Genomic DNA, 20,375 nt, shown 5'->3' with positions numbered 1-20,375 from the left:
AGTTTGAATCCTTATACCTTCTGAGGCTGTATGCTGTTTTGGGGGTGGCGGAGACTTCAGAGCTTCTTATAAACATAGAATGAAGAAACATGGGAGAGAGGAAAATACTTGAGCAAAGTCTACGTGATCTTTCCTAAATGATGATTTCACTACCTTTAACTTGAGCTGTTTCTCTAAATGGCTGAAAAATAGATAGTAAGACGACTCCTTTCTGGGTATTTGCAGAACTCCTAGTTATAACTATGCACCAAATATGGATAAGCACTGGATTATGCAGTACACGGGACCTATGCTGCCTATCCACATGGAATTTACAAACGTTCTGCATCGCAAAAGGCTTCAGACTTTGATGTCAGTGGATGATTCTGTGGAACGGGTAAGCCCATGTCGTTGCCTCAGTGATGGGTTTTGGTCCAGCTTCCCTTGCCGCGGACCCATTCTTGCCACTCCTGTTTTATTGTTGTTGTGTTTTGTTTGTCTCTTTTGTTTTGGAACGAGAGTTCCAGTGACTTTATCCGTCCTCTCTTTTCTTCTGCCCCCTTCTGTTATCTCTCCGGGCTTGGTTCTTGTGGAGCCAGCAGCAGAGAGGAGATAAACGTCAAAACATCCTAAGTCAAGGGCTACCCCCACAAATACCCTCAGGAATTAGCAAATAATGTGAATAACTAAAGCAGGTCCAGGATAAGGCAAATAGGGAGTGGTGGGGATTGCAGTGAACTTGAAATTAAGTGCCCTATCCAAAGCAAGGAGCAACTAACTACTCACCTCCAACTAATTTTTGCCATATAAAAATGCGGATCTGGCCTTGGCAGGTCTTCTGACTTTTTAAAAGAAGCCAGAAATACAAAAATTTTATTTAGAATTTTGTGAATTTTAAAACATGACACAAGGCAAGGAAGACCTGGCTAAAGACTAGATCTAGCTGGATCAGTTTCAGAAGCAACCTATTTTTAGCCCTTGGTAACCAGCTCTAAGAATGACAATAAAATTTGCTTTCACAATGGATTATTCAAAGTAAAATCTGTAAGTTTGGTGGTGGAGGTTGTCTTGTTTTTCATTTTGTTCTTTTTTTATTTTTTCCAAATAAGTGAACAAAGACCTTTAAGTAGCATGTACCAGATTCAAAATGTTACTTTTCAGCTGTATTATTGGACTTTTTCCTTCTGGGATTATAAGTGACGGGAAAATATGGTTACTGTTTGCGTTTGTCAGCCTTATTAAAGCAGCTCTCGCCTTTTAAACATAATGGGAAAAAGATTGGGGGGAAATCATGGCAGCACTATTGTCATCTAGGGCCATCACAATTGCTTCTGACTTGTCCCTGTGCTGTGTTTCAGCTCTATAATATGCTGGTGGAAACGGGAGAGCTGGAGAACACGTACATTATTTACACCGCTGACCACGGTTACCACATTGGGCAGTTCGGACTGGTCAAGGGGAAATCCATGCCATATGACTTTGACATCCGGGTGCCTTTCTTTATTCGTGGTCCAAGTGTAGAGCCAGGATCCATGTACGTATGTCTCTGTTTGCAACATTCAGCTGTCGTAGCTCATGTACGTCGGAGATAATTCGATTACAGATCTCAGTGTCTGGTTTCCTTTCATCCAAAACCAAAAAAAAGGGGGTTTGTAGGTTGGTAATTTAGAAGACGAAAACCTACACCTTCCCACCCCCCGCCACATGTTAAATTAACGCAAGTATACTATTTAAAGAGAAAGGAAATATAACTGTATCAATGATTAATTCTCCCAAATTGACCAGAATCCATGTCACACACGCAGACACAGAATGTCGTCTTTACGAAATTCATCCTTATCTTCTTTGAATCAGAAATGTACTCTCTTTATAAAAAACAGCCAGCACCACCCTCTTCGTTTTATTTATTTTTTTAATTATTACTAAATGTTTTTTTAATTAAATTTTTAAAAGCATGATTTTTCTTTTAAAAGAAAAGAAACCTAAAGGACTAGAGTTCTGTTTCTGTCCCCGTAGGCAAGGCACTGCCTCCCTTTGCAGCTCTGTTTTCCTATCATAAAATGGTTTTCCTATGCCCTGACAATCACAACAGAATGTTTTGTATAAAACGAGATCGTGTACATGAAACAATTATGGCAAGTGGAAGAAAAGAAGGCAAGTAGAATTCAAAAGCTGGGAGGGCCCTTCAGCATCTAGCCTGGACCCCTCATTTAATGATGAGGCAGCTCGATAGCGTCAGTGCTTTCTCAGCCTCCCCGACGGCGAAGTAGCAGCATCAGGGCCCAGAGCCCAGATATCTGAACCTCATCCCTGCACTGCTTGTATCACATCGTAGGGAGAAGGCAGTGTCAGTAAGAAGGGGTTCTCTGAAGAATGTATCGCATCTCTTCAGATCGCTAGAAACACCTTAGGAATTGTCGGATCGAGAGTTAGAAGGCTTTATGTGTGAAAGACTAGGTAGCATACAATGGACTCAGCTATAAAAACCTTGTGTCCTTCCTTAGAAGACTGATTTTAAAGTTCAACGGGGGAGTTATGGATGATCGGGTTTTTGAAGAAAGTATACATCCTACAAAGACCATACATCAGGTTTTGTCTGACAGTGTGGCCAGAGCTTAGGGGTCTGGGCATCTCTCCAGCTGGACCCCCGTGAGAGCCAGTTTATCTTGCTCTGTGCCGTCACTGACCGCTGAGCCATCCTGGCCAAATGGAGCTACCCTCCTTAGGGGACCGGATGCAAGGGGAGAAGCACAGAAGGCCAGTGAGTCAGGGTGTGCAGAAAGCGGTTCTAAGTGCCACCCTCCACTGGTGTTGGGTTTGAGGTGTAACCATCTGTCCCTTTGCAGAGTTCCGCAAATCGTTCTAAACATTGACCTAGCCCCTACGATTCTGGACATCGCTGGGCTCGACCCGCCTCCCGATGTGGACGGCAAGTCTGTCCTCAAACTTCTGGACCTGGAAAAGCCAGGTAACAGGTGTGTGAAATTTTCTTTCCCTCTGCGAGTCCCAAGCTCACCAGCACCCAGTGCCAGCCAGCAGCTGAAAGAGGTGGAGGCAAAATACACTTTGCCCATGGAGATCACCCCGAGCTGAGAGTGTCTCGGTTGTTTTTATATAGCATATTGATGGAGATGCAGTCATGGTCTGTGGGAAGTGAGAGGTGTTCCTTTAAATAAACTGTTGGCACAGATCTGTTTGGAAAAGCGTCCAGATGCCAACTGTAAATATTATTATTTTGTTTGCAGGTTTCGAACAAACAAGAGGGCCAAAATTTGGCGTGATACATTCCTCGTGGAAAGAGGGTAATTATTGGTTCCTGGGGTGCTTCTGGGAAGCAGTCCTACTGGGCAGCTGTCCCTGCTGGGTATTTTTTCCCCTCTTATTTTGGTTTACTAAGCATGCAGATTTCGTAAGCCTAGTAACAAGATCAAATGATTTGCTAGTCATTCTTTGCTCGCCAGCTGACTAACAGTTGTGGCATCGGAACTGTAGAGAATACATTTTCTTAAGATGGCACCAAAGCCCTTACTGTGGCTATGATTTCACTGTTTCGTTTCGCAACCTTGGTTCCTAATCAGATCAGTCAAATGACTTTCTTAATTAACCATTTCCCACAAGCCCTACCTGGCACCTTTCTACTTTCCCTTATGTGCCTTTCTTAGTTTTAAATACATGAATGCATTAGATTGTCATTATTTCTGTAGTTGCTTCTGGGTTTCCCCTTTTGATTTAGAATGCTCATTGTCTTGGGTTTTGTCCATATACACAATGAGAGAAAGCATTTCTATAATTGCTTTTCAACAAAAAGGATTTTGAGCCTGTAGAGCCAAACATGGGTGTCTAAAGTTTTGAGATTAATGCGTTGGGGGGAAATGATTTCTCCTATGCTGACCTCTCATCTTCATAGTACCTTGTCACAAAAGACTCATCCATGTTGATCTCCTGCTGTGGTCACAGCCTTAACGTCTATGTCTTGCTGTTTGAAGAACGTGGAGTCATGTGACCGGGAAGAAAAAGAGAACAGGCAGGTCGCAGGGAAGGTAATTCAGATCACTTCTCCCTTTTTTGTCGAAGGAAATTTCTCCGTAAGAAGGAAGAAGCCAACAAGAATATCCAGCAGTCAAATCACTTGCCCAAATATGAGAGAGTCAAAGAACTGTGCCAGCAGGCCAGGTACCAGACAGCCTGTGAACAACCTGGGCAGGTGAGTGACACAACTTTTCTTCACCACCACTCCCGTGCATCTCCATTTCTAATTTAAAAGATTTCCAACATATACAATAATGTACATTTATGTCTAAGTGAGTTTTTTATGCCAGTCATGGAGTGTTCACTGTGACACCTCTCCCCTGACTGAGAATTGTCTAACTTATCCAAGATGAGCCTCCTTGTCTTTGCTTGGGCGTCCTCCTATTATAGGAGATGTGTTCTCAGGGAGGGCGTTCTAGATCTCCATCCAATTAGCCAGCACCAGTTCAAGATGTTCAGACACACAAAATGGTAGACCAGTTAGAAAGATCAGAGACTGGTTCCATCTGAGGAGAAGGCACCATCCCTGGGGTCATCAACAAGGGTCAAGAGGCAGAATAGTCAAGTTCGTGGATAGATGCTGAGTCTCTTGACAGCGAACCACCGCAAAAGCCACGATGGGGTCTTCCGACTCTAGACTAAAGTCAGATGTCCTCACTAAGAGAGGAGGACAGAATCTATGACCAAGGTTGGGGAATGAAAAGGGAAACCATACTCATTGTTTATTGCTTCTACCTTGGGTCACAGAATTTCTGAATGAATCCTCTTCATTAATAAAAACATTACTATGGCATTCAGGGCTACCCAGAATACCAACTGTGATCCGTAAGAGCTAAAGAAATACCATGTGATGAATGAACACAGACCTGTTTTGAAGGAAAGTGAGAACATACGAACACAAGCTATTGCAAGCACTCTTGATTGAAATCTGTACAAGCTAAAAGAAATGCTCACTGCAATTTAAAACAAACTCAGAGGAAAGAGAAAAATGACTAACACTTATAGCGCATTTGTCTTAGGTGAGGCACTGGACTGGGGTTTCATATACCTTAGCCCAACGTAATCCTCACATCCGCCACATGAGGGGGCCATTGCCACCCCCCTTTTGCCAATGGGCAGCTAGAGAGTGGCAGAGGTGGGATCCAAAGGAGTTGCCTGATTAAAACACTCGGGCCTCTTGCTGCCAAAGGAAGTTACATTAATCAGGGGAAAAGAGGTTCACGTCTTCTGTGAATCTTTTTTTTTAAAAAGCTTACCTGACCTCTAGATAGCCACACAATTTGCCAATACCGGTCCAAGATATCAGACACATGAAAGGAATAGCCCGGTTATTATTAAAATGGCCTCGTCCATTATACTCTTTGTATATGGTCTCCAGCTTATTGAAGAGACATTCATAACAAACAACTTGATCCTCCCGCTCTCTGTATTTCCTTGTGCCTTTTGTATGCAGGGATTCCTTTGAAATAGGAAAAAGGACGAGGTGGGAGGGTTGTTGAAGGAAAGGATAATACCAGGCCTGCACGGCATTTTAGTAGGTCTTAGTTTTCAAGTGTTTAGTGGAGAAGCTTAGACCTAGTCATTATAATTTAATTTGAAGTCTTCAAATCCGTCTTATGGAAGCTCTAAGTATTATTATGACAAAAACCTCAGAATTGTTTTGTAGCTCTGAAACGATTTCTATGCGGCAGCCTCCGTAGGGTCATCCACTTCTCTTCGGGAGTTGGACATGGTCCATGTTAAATATAGCTCATGCAAATGGGCAATCTTGTTACTCTGTTAGCCCTGTAAGTAGCGAGCATTATTACCATTTGCGAATCAGGTAAACTGTCTTCCTCTGAGTACCCAATTTTACAAACCTCTCAGTAGAGCTTCTGCTGATATTTAAATGTATGTCTTAAAGGGCAGATGGACCCTAAACTTGATATGGTGTTTGGCCCACGCTCTTTACTCAGGTGCTGTACGCGACATTTAAAAATTCACTTTGCTCTTTCATATTTTTCTCAATGTGTTTGTCGCCCCATGAAATGCTTTTAATATCTGGTGCCCTGGAATTTTTCCTCTGCTGGTTTACTTCTGTCTTCAGCATTTTTGAGTTTAGATTCTATCACACAAGTATATGTGAAGGTTAGCAATGATCTCTTTTAAAAGTGCCTGAAGTAGTGGGACAAAGAATTAGGCTGTGCCCCACGATGGTGATTTCTGTGAGCGTCTGAGAACTTCAAGAAATGATGAGCCTCTTCAAGGCAGTTATCGAATCTGTAGGTCAAACCTGACATAGCTTAGTTGTGCTCTGTAGAATCTTTATATTTGGCCTTTTGCTCTTTCTGTCTGGCTCCTTTGAAGATTATCTTTTCAGTTATTATATCACTGACTTTTAGAAAGGAAGAAAAAAGTCCAGAATAATGAGATTGTATTGTTCAGGGTCAAGGTGACAGCTAAGGCTAGAACTAACTTGCTTGGACTCTCTTTTCTTGACAATGATTTCACGCCTGGCCTGTGCCCTGTGTCTCTTCCTCTCACCAAGGTAGCCTTCATTCAAAGGCTACACAATCCTCTCTTTGGTTTGACCCTCCGTGGAGTGTAGCGGCAAAATCAGCACAATTAGCACCATTCTCTTCACTCCTGATCCCCAAAGAGCTGGTATGTGCCCCCCTCCCACCGTACCTCCATGCCTGGTCATCTAAGGATTGTGGTACGACCAGTGTGGATGCATGAAATAGAGTAAATTTTTAAAAGAATTGAAATCACTAGGTTTGGGTTAGAATATTGGCATCCACTGCTTTGTAGATGTGTATTCTTGGACATGACACTCGATTTCTGCTGAGTCTCAGGTTTTCTGTTTCTGAGATGGAACGAATTCATCTCCGTCTTGGGAGGATAAAGCAACGTCAGGTGTGTACAGGACTGTAAAGCAGGGTGCAAATGCAGGGAGGTGGCATTGTCCCCAGCCTTCCTACCTGTCATCTCCATTCCAATGAAAATGGGCTGGAAGTCCAGACTTTTGGCATCCCCTCTCCACTACATGAACAGAACAACCAGCAGGGACTAACTAAAACAACATGGACGCATAATGCGTGCCTTATGTCCATGTTCCTGAGGGTGAATTCCCACCACTCTATGAGCTGGCATTACACCCCCAAGCACATTTATGTACAGACACCACACACACACACACATACACGCAAATCTCAACTTACGTCTGAAAAGACTTTGGTTCCACAGAGAATATAGACCAGTGATGCTCAATGCTGTGCATTGCAATCACCTGGGGCGCTTTTGAAAATACCGATGCGAAAACCAATCAGATTAAAATGGAGGCCAAAGCATCAGGAGTCTTCAATTGGATTAGGAGCCACAGACCTCGAGTCAGGGATTGTCCAAGGTAGAAGGGGTCTTAGAAATCTTCTAAGTTGGATGATATCATTTTCCGAATAAGGAAATTTAGATCCAAAAAACTTACGGGACAAACCCAAAGTCAGACCCTATGCTTCTTCACTTCACGCTCAGTCTTTTTATCCCCCAGAACATGCAACAATGTAAGAGATTAGATGTTTGCTTTGAAATTATTCATGGCATGTGCGTGGCTGAAGCTATGGGTTTAGGACCCACTCACCACGTCTAAGACAGTGGTTCTCAACTATGACTGCATGCTAACATCACGAGGCAGTTTTAGAAACGGTGCCTTTTAGGTCCCACCCCAGACAAATTAAATCAGAACTTCTGGTGATGGGATACAGGCATCAGTGGTTTTTTTTCATCTTCCCCAAGCCCTGAGTGATTCCTCCAAGCAATCAGATTAAGAATCCTCCATGCAGAGTAAGCATTATTTTTTTCTTCTAGGTATAGATATTGACTCCTTAAATCAGAGTTACACAAAAAAGGAATTCCCTGGGCATTCAGTTTTGAAGTATATTTTAAATATAACTGTCACTTAAGAGGAAAAATTGTTTTCTTTTTATATAGCAAATGCCATCTCCTTCTGTGGAGTTGTTGAGTTCCAACATCTTTGCAATGTAGTTTGCCTTTCTATTCTTGTATCAATATAAGATCAAAGATATGTTTAAATTTTAAAAGGAACCCAGCATCAAGCAAAGAGAATAAGAATGTAGCTTGTTGAGTGTGAACTGTTTTAGCTCCAGGATTTCTGTTCTCATCCAAAAATTATCCTTCAGACCTTTTGTGGCCAGCTGCACAGTGGAAATAAAAGGACATTTACCAATAAGATCTGGCTAGAATTGTTAGCATGTCAGAAATTGATGTCCTGTTTCCAGAAACTCATTGAGCCCTGTGTGGCTCCCAAGCATTCCCCACCCCAGTTCTCCTGATTCCAGAGTGTACGGCCAGAGGGACTAGGTCCCAGTGCCATCCTCTGGCAGAACTTTGGTCTGCACAGGGCCCAGTGTGGACAGCTCAGCCTCTAAACCTTGCCTGCTCCCCTCCTCTGCCTGCACGGAACAGCTTTGTATCTACTTACATGTTTTGGCTTCTGTGCATTTTCCAAAAATACAAACCACAGGGTTAAACATCAAGCCGTCTTTCGTGATGCTCTAAACAAATCAGAAACAGACAAAACTCAAGGACAAACATTACTCATAAACAACATCGTGTGGCCCCACCCTATGTCACGTACGCTATGATATCTTATCTTCCACTACTGCCTCACACAGCCTGCTCTGGTCAGGTACCCCTCCTCCCTGTCTCTTCAACGTAATGTTCTCATCTGCATGTACGTGGTTGCCTCTGCCTTTCCAAATGCTGTCCCCTCAACTGAGACCTACCTGATGCCTCACTCTCTGGCCCAAGCCTTTCTCCTTTTTTATTGGTGTCCTGGTCAAGGTGCCTTAGATTGCATCTTGGATCCACTGCTTTCTTGGTACATAACACAGTTACTTAACTCTGCCACAGTTTCTTTATCTGTAAAATGGGCACAATAATAGCACCTGCCTCAGAGGGTTGCTGTAAAGATTTGATGAGTTAAATATAATGCAGTAAGCATCTGGAACAGGGCTGGCATCAATAGTCAGCGCTGGCTATCAATGATCTGCTTTGATCTAGTCACCAATTTTATTTTCCCCGAACTTCAAGAACCATACTTCTCCCAATATTCCAACACTGCCTTTTACAAATGAGTACCCGGATTAAAATCTTAAGGAGGAAGCTTGTTCTCTCTCTTCAGCTTCTCCTTCCTTTCCCCTTTTCCTCCCCACTGTTCCTCCTCACCCCATCTCAAAGAAAATGGGTGAAAAATCTCCTTGGCACAAGTAATTCGATTTCGTGTTTGTTGGGGGGAAAAAATTGGCAATAGCTGGAGCTAAGTAGCAGTTTGAACAATGACGTTCATATGGTTTCTTTATATTCCCCAGTGTTGAGATAAAAATTCTAAACACATGTCCACCTGCAGGTAACTGCTTTTCATGATGCTAGACTGGCCTAAAAGGATAATTGCATTATCAGAAAATTGCTGTATGGTTGCTACATTTTAGAGAACATGATTTGACCTGCATTATGACTAAATTCATGTAATAAGACACATAATAATGGAGAAATGAGGTGTGTGGGTGTGTATGTGTGTGTAAAATTCAGCTTTCATTGCAGCGTACCTTTGAAAATGTAGCCAATTTTTTTGTTTCTTATGAAAATGGGCCTAAGTAGGTACACATAAGAATACAGAACATTCTTACATTCTTGAGCAAGTTGAGAAATATATGCAATTCAAAATGTAGAACTATGGTGATTATGTAGAGGTCATATCAGGAAAGGGAAGTAATCAGAGTTCTATTATCTAGTATTGCTCTCGGTTTTTTACAGAGACCATTTTACACCTGAAAACGGTTCTATAAAATAGATATGCTCCTTTTAAATCTGAAGAGACCGAAGCTCAGGTAGGAAGGGAACTTGATCAAAGTGTCACAGCTAGAAGGGTGACAAGTAGGAGTTCAACCTGATTCAAAGCCACAGTCTCCCCCCCAAATAATAGTTACTATATTATATACAGTTGACACCCAGGACACAGTAACTTGCCCAAGGATTGGCGAACCCTTTTGAAAGCTCAATTAATAGTACTGCTCAGATTCATAGAGTGCATCTTTTCCTCAGAACTCTGAAACCACTCGACAATTTATTCTCATGACATATCCTTGAGGCCAAAAGGAACAAGTGTTATTTTACCAGATGTGAAATCTGGAAGAACAAAGCGATTCTGCAATTTGCTCAATGCCATAAACTTGGCAGTTAAGAAAATGAAAATCGAGGTCTTCAGATCTCTAACCCAATACTTATCTCCATTAAAAATGGCTACCTCTCATCAAGTGTACGTTAGATCGAATTCTTTGAGTAATAAACTGTGTGTGTCTGTGATAATAGTGATAATGATAAGAGCAGCTCCTTTACTGAGTGCCTGTCATGTGCTCAGCCCCTCCTGTCCATTACCTCTCATGCCCGTGACCCTGCAGAAGCTTAAATTATGCAGCTGACTCACTCAGGGCCACAAAGCAATGGGGTAAAACTGATACCCAAATCCAGGCTTTTCTAGCTTGAAAGTCCAGATATTTTTCCACAAAGCCACATCAGGATGGGTATGAAATGCCATTCCCAAGTCCCAGGCATAATATAGGTGATATTCACTACGACAAATGACATTTCTACTCTTATCAATGAATTATGACAGCAATTTAGGTTGTTGTGAAGATTAAATGAGTAAAGTTCTAGACAGTACTCTAGACCAGTACCTGGCATCAAGTAAAAATTCAATAGCTAATGACCATGATGGTGGTGACAGTGGTATTAAAAGTAATTATTTGAAAGGCATTTGACATATTTCTCATTAGGTTTGATTCCATCAAACTAGCTGCCCACAAGCGTCCTTGTTCCAAAATAACCAGCCTTCTCTTCCTCACCAGGTGTTACTTACCTACAGGTATATATAATCACTCAAACATGCAAAGAGATAATTATTAAACAGCGATTCGATGGTGAGCTAACGTTGGGGCACGACTCAGGCATATGAGGCATGATCTTTGCCCTTAATCCCAAGTTCCAATATGGATGGAAAGGCTAAAATGAAGTAATAATAACTCAAGAAATTATTTAAGTAGTTTCATCTCCCACCTCACACACAGTAGGTATGCAGAAATATCTGTGGAATGAACGCGTGCTAAACACTGGCTGTCCGAGAGGCAGGAGGAGATGAGATGCTGTCGTCCCACAAAGCAGGAGAGGGATTTGCAGGAGTGACTGGTCAGAGAAGCTGGAGATGATTGGATTTGGCAGTTAACTGATTTACTGATAAACTTCAAGGGTGTAGATAAAAGCGAGATAGTGTGACATCTGTATTTCCGCAAGGGCGCTTGTTTATAAAAGCTCGTTTCTGAGGCTCAGTCCAAGTCCCATTGCCAGGTGCCTCACCTGAGGTCACACTCTCCTCTGATTCCTGGCACTCTTCTGCAATGCAAAATCATCTTGGACCATTTCGATGGCCTGCGGCCTGAGTTTCAGAGCAATTCTTTTAAAAATTCTCTTTCTTCACCTCCTTCTATAAACTCTAAGTAAGATGACCATTTTAGCTGCAGCTATTTCAAGGTTTTATTGCTCAGCCATAAAAATTGTCATGATATTGAACACTAAAATGACTATAGCAAACGTGTGGCAATTACATTTCCTTAAAATTCCTAGTACGTTTGCCACTGAGAAGATTGTCAAAGCCTCTAGCTAATTACTCTATCTAATAGGGTCTGTGACATGTTCAAAGGGTCCATGGTATAGAAAGCTATTGGCATTTTTGTCAGCGGCTCTTGTTTTATACATGAATGTGTGTAGGTATGTGCATATATGTAGTATACACTGCACGTATGTAGTAGGTATATGTGTGTGTGCATGTGTGTACATACACATGTATGTATGTGTATTTGATTGTGTATATGTAGCATCACTGCCAAGGACAATGCCAGATGTCAGGTGTGGTTAAATTCAACTCTTCAGGAAGGAAACAGTCTTTCCTTTCATCTCTATCCCCTCAGAAGTCAGCAGGAATTTGGCTGATGGAAAAATGCAGGTTGTATTCCAAATAGGCTAAGTCACTAAAAATTCTGCCTACGCTTTTGTGTTCTACAGGAATCTACTTGTACCCTCAGCTCTTCCAGGCCAAAAAAAAAAGCAGATTTTTTTTTTTTTTTAATTCCTTGTGGTTATAACACCAAGGAAGGTTTGCAACATAGTTGTATGTTTTAAAAGTTAGTGTTTATACTAAAGTTGATATAAATTAGAACCACAAAAAAGATATAAGGCCATTATTTTTCAAGACTAAAGTTAGCGACGTTTTTCTGTCTGATATAAAAGAGAGCACTTTGGAAGATTCTACTTGGCTTGAATTGTGAATCCACAGACAGCTTCTTTTGCTACTACAGGCATTAAGTAGTCAACTCTTAGGTTTTGAATGCTTGAGGTAGAGTTTACCCAGGTGGATGGATATGTCTTAAACCATTTGGATTTAAGACGGATATAGACAGACACTCAAGCACCACTGGTTCCCAGACTTTTTGGAGCTATGAAAGGTCATTTGTTTTGACAACACTTTTCACCAGCACAAATTCTACCTGGCATATAATTATTTATTAATGCAGTTGCGTATGAGTTTCTGAGAACTTTTTTGAGAATTTCACGGCACCTCCTCAAGCTAATTGGACATATCTGGGTGTGCTATAAACCCGGGCCTGGAAATCACCCGTCTCCACATTAAATGGGAGAACCATGGAATAAACCACATGCAGTTTTCAGCTAAGGGTACACAAAGACTCGGTTCTCTCCCTCGTCAACAAACTGTGGAAAGAGATTGAGGAGAACTGGTCACCCTTAGTTGTGCCAGTATAGATGAGCTGTAGTGGTCCCCTGTTAATGAGTCATTTTCTGACCTGGTGACCTCAGTACATTTCTAGACACAGGTCTCTTTCACACCGACACCCAAAAATACATGTACCCCTCTCAAAGACTCATCCATCTGAGGTTCTCAGCCCCAAAGCTATCTCTTCGGATGTCCTCCTGGGATCGAGCTGCCAAGAGGTGCAGTAACCATATTTTGCGAGTCTAAAGCTGTGGTTCTGAACCCCAGCTACACAGTAGAATCACCTGGTTAGCTTTTGAAAATCCCATTGTCCAGAAAAGTGTGCCTGACGTTACTCCTGTGTGCCTTGTCAGGTTGACTCCACACTTTGGGGAGAGTGGGGTGGGGTTGTTATTTTGTTTCTTTCTTTCTTTTTTTTTTTTAGTTAAATCATCTCTAACTTAGTCCTTAGACTGTTCTTGTTTGTGTTGCTTTTTCATGGCTTTGTCAATAGGTGGTTACCTGCCTTGTCTCTTGAGCTCCTGCCTCTTAGGATGGAGAGGTTCAGCATTCCAGACATTCCATCCAAGCCACCAAAGAAGGTTGTAACCTGATGTGGCTTGAAATAATCAAATTCAGTAGCACCAAGAGTGGGGCTAAAGGGAAATCACAGGACAAGGACTATATGCCTGGGATTAGGGAGAAATTCAAAGGCAGCGGCAACAGTTCAACGCTTACTGAAGGCATATGACTCCGTTAAGAGAAAATAAACTGTGCTCTGCACCTTGGACCACTGGGGATGGTTGCGCGCCATTTTGTACACAGGTATCATTTGTCAGGGGACCAAGCCATCTGGGACCCTCGGCCAAACTTCAGCTTGCCTTAGGACACTTTAAAATCAAAATGGTACCCTAAAGCATGGTACAAGTAGAACAAGGGGCATTATGAGATTGTTTTACGTGAGGCAAGAAAGAACGTTGTAGGAACGGGGTCCCTGAGAGCAGTTTCCAGGCTCTCAACCTCATGTGGAAAAGGGCTGGCTCAGGTAGTAGATGGCCATCAGCAATGATCAGATGGCCATCAGTGTAACTAGTTGGCCATGAGCTGTAACCAGTGAGCCATTAGTCACTAATATAACTGCTGTGGCTACGCTGGCAAGTGCGGTTAGCAAGCGGGTTGAGGATTGCAGATTGTGTTGGTCCTACTTTTGCGTCTCGACCAGCCACCAGTGAGAATATAGTGGTATGACTTCCCTATCTCTGGCTCCCTGGTTGTTCCTTTTGGGCCTCACCGTATCCTGCGTTCTTGTGCGGGGAGCAGGAGCTGAGTCCCTGCATTACAAACATTTTATTTAATAGTTTTGTATTTGTTTTAACACATATTTGAAAACATAACTGGCACAACAAACACATCATTTTACAATTATTATTGCCTCAGCCACAGTTGAGACATGTGTCCATCAAAAGTAAAATATCAATAAATAATGACGCACAGTTGATATACATGGTAGGAAAAAAAAGACAAAAGTTTGATAACACTACATTATAGCATGTTGTAACAATCATGGTCAGCTTAAAATTAGGGTCAGTATTCTTCTGCTTCCACAATTAACATTTTAGGGAGAACAAATAAAAAGTACAAGGAAGGGAATTAGGTCTTTAAGATATGGGGGAGCCTATGAAATGACCCCCAGGTGAAGCCCTATTATTTCAGCCAGATTGATTCTCAAGAAAGAGTGAGACACTGAGACCCACCACTGTGTCTTATTTGTCTGGAATTCAGGTGGCAGTGTCTGCGGCAGTCTTGAGAGGAGGCACAAACTAGAAAATCCAGTGCCAGCTCCTCATGCGTGTCTTTGGGGAAGGGGAACGATGTGTTTAGGTGCAGCTTGCTCTGCTGGATGGATGTGTGGTGTCTATAGAAGGGTAAGAAAAGGCACAAAGGAAAACCTGACACGTCTGCTAATGTATATGAAAGTTGGCTCGCCCTGTGATGGACTCAGATTAAACTCATCTCTGTCCTCCTCATGTGCCTCTCTTCCCTGGCCCGCATTAGAAATTCAGGGGCAGAGAACAAAGCAGCCACATTTGTTTTTCCAGAGAAAAAGGGGTCTGGGGAAATCAGCCCTGACAGCTGTGCTCTGTGCCTGGTGAATGAAGGGCTTTTTACATGTTTCATTCAAGACTCTGTTTAGTCTGGATGCTGAGGATTTATATATCAATTTTGGGCTCTAGTGTCATTGAAGTAGTTCTGATTTCCAATGATTTTGTTGTCATCTGTATTTGCCTACAATGAAAGATGTGACTGAGAGGATTGGCAGTCGACTTACTAGTACAGAGTCACTTAAAAGCCTGCCTTTCTTCATGCGCGCTCATTAACGGGGTTGCCAGTGCTTCTAAAAACTAAAGCAGCAGTTCTTAATAAAAAACACCTGGACCGGGATTGGTAAACTGCTTTCCCGTTGGCTTTTGCAGAAGTGGCAATGCATCGAGGATACATCTGGCAAGCTTCGCATTCACAAGTGTAAAGGATCCAGTGACCTGCTCACCATCCGGCAGAGCACACGGAACCTCTACACTCGCGGCTTCCACAAGGACAAAGAGTGCAATTGTGGAGAGTCTGGTTATCGTGCCAGCAGAAGCCAGAGGAAGAGCCAGCGGCAGTTCCTGAGAAACCAGGGGACTCCGAGTAAGGCAGATGCCGTGACCATCCCAGGGGTGGGCCGGGGTCTTTGGGAATGGACGCTGGGGAGACAAAAGCCTTGCTCTTTCTACATTTTAGATATTACTAGTGCATAGTTTGAGGACGAAGAGCAAATAATGTTTCTGTTGAGAAAACAAACGCTAGGATAATTTCAAATTTTGCTTTGTGCACACTTTCACTTAAGCATGGAATGCAAATATATTCGGTAAAAGCACCAGACACAAAACATGCACATACATAAAAGAGCTGTCAAGGGGCTAAGCCAGTTTTATTTTACCTTAATGCCAGTGTCCTGATTTGGCTGCCTTAAGTTGTTTTTAAAAAGAAAGAAAGAGAGAGAGAGAGAGAGAGAGAGAGAGAGAAAGATCCAAGGTTTTAGTGTTTGTGCATTTAATAGGTAAAGCATAAAAACTTTTTTTAAAGGCATGCTTATTTTAGGACAGTATATTTTTTTAATTTCACTTGTCAAACTAGTGGAATTCAGTATGAAAATCACTGCCTAGTATTTTCTTTATAAAAACTCTTATCTGTCGGGCAGCTATGAGATTCCTACGATTATATAGATACGAGACCCTTGTCCTGTACCATTCATAAAAGAATGGGAGTCTAGTGCCATCTAGTGGTATAATATGAAAAGTGACTCATTTCTGGGGTCATTACTTTCTATACTGATTTGGAAATAAGCAAAATACATTAAACTCAATTCCTTGTCCAAAATTAGGACATCAAATCATTCACTAGAATAGTAGAAGCTTTTAAGCCAGGGCCTTTTTTTTTTACCCTGGATTCCGCAGATGAACTTCAGGGAATCATGAACCCTCTAATATTTTATCCAAAAATGTAAGTATATTCTATGTGTATATGCACATTTTTCTCGATGTCTATAACTTTCAACAAATTCTTAAATGAGTCCATAACCCAAAGGCGGAGAACAATTAATTTGGGAGAGTTTCTTCTCTCCCTGACAGAAAATGCCAGGTTTAATAATTCATGCAAAGATATCAAATGGCAAACCTACAAGGGAAATTCTCGCTTAATAGAAGCTGATTACAATGGTCAGCATAGAGGTAGGGGCCACTTCTCTCCCAGGAAGTTAAATGTTCATCTCCACGCATTGTTTGTAAAGCTTATTGATTTTTCTTTAATTAAATTTTATTGGGATAACAATGGTTAGTAAAGTTACATAGATTTCAGGTGTACAATTCTGTAATACGTCATCTATATATCACATTGTGTGTTCACCACCCAGAGACAGTTCTCCTTCCATCACCATATATTTGATCCCGTCTACCCTCATTTACACCCCACCCCACCCCCAACCCCCTCCCCTCTTACCCTCTGGTAACCACTAAACTATTGTCTGTGTCTGTGAGTTTTTGTTTCTGTTTGTTTGACTTGTTCCTTTGTTACTTTCCATTTTATATCCCACACATCAGTGAAATCATATGGTTCTTGACTTTTTCTGTCTGACTTATTTCACTTAGCATAATAATCTCAAGATCCATCCATGTTGTCAAAAATGGCACTCTTTCATCTTTTGTTATGGCAGAATAGTATTCCATTGTGTAAGCCCATTGATTTTTCAATATTGAGTACAAAGTGAAGAAGTCTGGGGCCACTTTTTCAAGCCACATGGAGTCTTATGTATTTGAGAGCCAGAGGCGTTTCCTTGTCTGGAAACTGCCATCGGGATCCTGCAGAGATGCTTTTTGAAGCATCCCAAAGTAGTAGGAAGACACTGTCATGTCTAGAATCTGAATTACTTAGAATCTGAACCTAGCTCCTGCCTGGCTATTGGGTATGTAACCTTGCAAAATGGATGTAACATTCAAAGCTTCAGTTTTCTCACCCCTAAAATAAGAATGATAACACCAAATTCACAAGCCTGTTTGGATAATCTGATAAGTTTTTTTTAACCTAAAGATTTATTATGGTACCACTCTTTGAAGATTGTCGATTAGAGATCAGTACGAGATGAATAATGCATAGCAAAAGCTCAATAAAGGATAATCGTTATTTTTAATACCATAATGGGGAATATAGTTTCATTCAAACAAGCTGACTTAGCAGTTCACATTGAAAACTCAATGGAGACATTCAGAGCCTATCTTAAGTGGAAAGGATCTTAGCAATCACCCAGACCTACCCCATCGCCTGATGGCTGAAGTGCCTGAGGCCCAGACAAGCATGGTGGCCATCACACCGCTATGCAGTGGCACAGCCAGGACCAGAGCCCGCCCTCCCAGCGGGAATCCCAGGGGGCTGTCCATAGCACCACGGTGCCCCTTGGCAGTGCCCCTCCAAAATGCTCATCAAACCAGGTGATCACTTTCTTCTCCCCTCAAGTCCCTCTGGACCTCTGTATTAACGCATCTTCCCTTATTTCCAGAGTACAAGCCCAGATTTGTCCACACGCGGCAGACACGTTCCTTGTCAGTCGAATTTGAAGGTGAAATATATGACATAAACCTGGAAGAAGAAGAATTGCAAGTGTTGCGACCAAGAAACGTTGCCAAGCGTCATGATGAAGGTCACAAGGGGCCAGGAGGTCACCAAGCTGGCAACGGGGACAGCATGCTAGCCGACGGTGGCAACGCCGTGGGCCTGCCCACCACCGTCCGAGTGACCCACAAGTAGGAAGGCTTTGGGCGTTCACAAGGGCTGCATTCTAAGTGGACCCCCCCCATATGACCACCACTGTCCCTTTACAAAAAGTAATATCACTCGGCAACATGACATCTGAGGGCTGGCCTGCATGATGATGGGGGTTAAAAAACAACAAGGATCCAAACACTTGTAGAGCTGGACATGTCCTTTGGGTTCGGTGTCACATTACGGCTGAACAGCTGGGAATTGAGCCAGAGTGATTCTGTCACATCGTGACTTCACAGGCATGGAGCTCTGTCGTCAAGTAGTTGCCTTTCTGGGTGTCTAGAAAACAGAGCGAAACCACTACTGGACGGGTGGGGGCTTTTCATGCTGCATAGTCCCAGGACACAGCGGTTGTATCATCACGGCCTCAGAAGTGAAACACAGATCAAGGGGGAAGTGTGGGTCTTGGAGAAGCTTCCAGAGAGATGCCGTAGGTTGGGAATGGACGAAAGGTGCCAAAATACCTCACGTGTCCAGGTCCCGGAGAGCACAGAGGGCCTTGGGAGTCAGGCGACTAGAAGGGAAATGGGTCCCCACAGCTTTAACACACGGTCGTCGTTCCTTCATTCCTTCCAAAATCTACTTACTCTCTTGACAGAGAAATATTTTCATTCTGAATTTAGTAGCAAGATACTTGTTTCCTCTTTCATTCCATCACTTGGGGCGGTGGGGGTACCATGGGTTCTGCCGGATGTTTATCTCTGGTCTGGTCTCCGGCTGCCGTTAGTTGCTATAGTTACGTGCTTGGAGATTTAGACCAGCATTTGCTTCTCTCACGGTATTGATCGACCTCATATCCCACCTGCTCTCTATCCCTGGGGCTTCTTCTTTGCAGCAAACATAATGGGGTACTTCAGGCAAGCCCTTTATATGGAAACGAATGGGATGAATAACCCCCTCCTAACTGTAGTTCTTCAACCAAGCCATTTCCGTTATAACTGTGAAAACCTTTTTTTTCACCCTATAATATTTGATGGGGCTTTCAAAACTGTAGTTTTTTGGTGATGTCTCTTCACGGGAACATGAATATTGAGAGCTGCCTCAAAAGAGGATCTTAGTGGGGTCTTTTGCCCACACCAGTGACCAGGAGACATTCCCAATTATCCCAGTCTATGGCTCTGCTTCAAACTGCTGCTTGTATCTAAATTAAGAGTGTAGAGGATAATTAAGTTCCCTTTGTATTTCTAATGTTTTTTTGGTTTGTGTGTGTGTGTTGTTGTTTTTTTAATATTAGAATGTAAACCGATTTCTAATGTTTGTTGTTTGGTTTTACAGGTGCTTTATTCTTCCAAATGATACAATCCACTGTGAGAGAGAACTGTACCAGTCAGCCAGAGCCTGGAAGGACCACAAAGCGTACATCGACAAAGAGGTAAGCCGTGGCTGTGGGATGGGAAGGTATTCCAAAAGCAAACTCGGCGGCTCACCAGCCCAACTGGTGAGACATCCTGTGTGCACACTCCATCTTTTCTATAATTATGTGAAACACAGAATGGCAGGGTATTGCTCATTCTCCCATGACACATTGAGAGTTCTCCTGACAGAAAAGAAAACAGAGTGTGCCAACATTGGGGACTGACTGACTCAATGACGATGAACGTTTGAAGTCTCTACCAGAAAATAGTTCAATTGTAAAAGAGACACCTGTTAGTGTTTACTATAACACACCGGGTGGAGTACAGAGGTAAGTATAATCTGTGCAAGGTTTGTTTCCAAATGAGTCGTCATCTCAGGTGAACAGCTATAATTATGGAACCCAGAAAACAAGGTGAGAAGAAAGGTACTTGGCGTAGGAAATCCTCATCTTAGAAATATAATCGTTGAATTATATGTTTTCCAGATTGAAGCTTTGCAAGATAAAATTAAGAATTTAAGAGAAGTAAGAGGGCACCTAAAAAGAAGGAAACCTGAGGAGTGTGTCTGCAATAAACAGAGGTGAGCGTGTGTCCACCCCAGGGTCCCCTTTCCAAACTCATTTTTGCACAAGCATGAGGCTTGTTCCTCTCTTTTACCGGCAGGAAGCTTAATAAAATGAATTTATTATCATATATTGTAATGACCTAAACTATTTCCGTCAAATTAAGTATGTCATAAACCTAAGCCGAAGGTAAAAAAAAAAAAAGTCTCATTAAGCTAAGATAGGTACTGCCTTCCTTCTATTTTGCTTTCTTTTTATAAAAGAAGCTATTTGATC

General features: G+C 42.3%; 1 protein-coding gene across 7 annotated transcripts in view; it reads left to right on the top strand.

The window, feature by feature from the left end:
- SULF1 (sulfatase 1) overlaps window positions 1–20,375 on the top strand; it is a 152,158-nt gene that overhangs the window by 114,439 nt on the left and 17,344 nt on the right. For all 7 annotated transcript variants that reach the window (XM_019726204.2, XM_074319304.1, XM_074319302.1 and 4 more), the window contains 9 exons: window positions 226–376; window positions 1,338–1,513; window positions 2,826–2,954; window positions 3,225–3,281; window positions 4,054–4,183; window positions 15,301–15,514; window positions 17,919–18,162; window positions 19,457–19,553; window positions 20,022–20,116. In XM_019726204.2, the coding sequence (XP_019581763.1) occupies window positions 226–376; window positions 1,338–1,513; window positions 2,826–2,954; window positions 3,225–3,281; window positions 4,054–4,183; window positions 15,301–15,514; window positions 17,919–18,162; window positions 19,457–19,553; window positions 20,022–20,116 (1,293 nt within the window). The remainder of the gene's footprint in view (window positions 1–225; window positions 377–1,337; window positions 1,514–2,825; window positions 2,955–3,224; window positions 3,282–4,053; window positions 4,184–15,300; window positions 15,515–17,918; window positions 18,163–19,456; window positions 19,554–20,021; window positions 20,117–20,375) is intronic.

Source organism: Rhinolophus sinicus, linkage group LG14, assembly GCF_036562045.2.
Source record: "Rhinolophus sinicus isolate RSC01 linkage group LG14, ASM3656204v1, whole genome shotgun sequence".
NCBI classification, from domain to species: Eukaryota; Metazoa; Chordata; class Mammalia; order Chiroptera; family Rhinolophidae; genus Rhinolophus; species Rhinolophus sinicus.
Note: the sequence above shows the minus strand (reverse complement) of the source record. Positions and strands in the feature narration are given on the sequence as shown.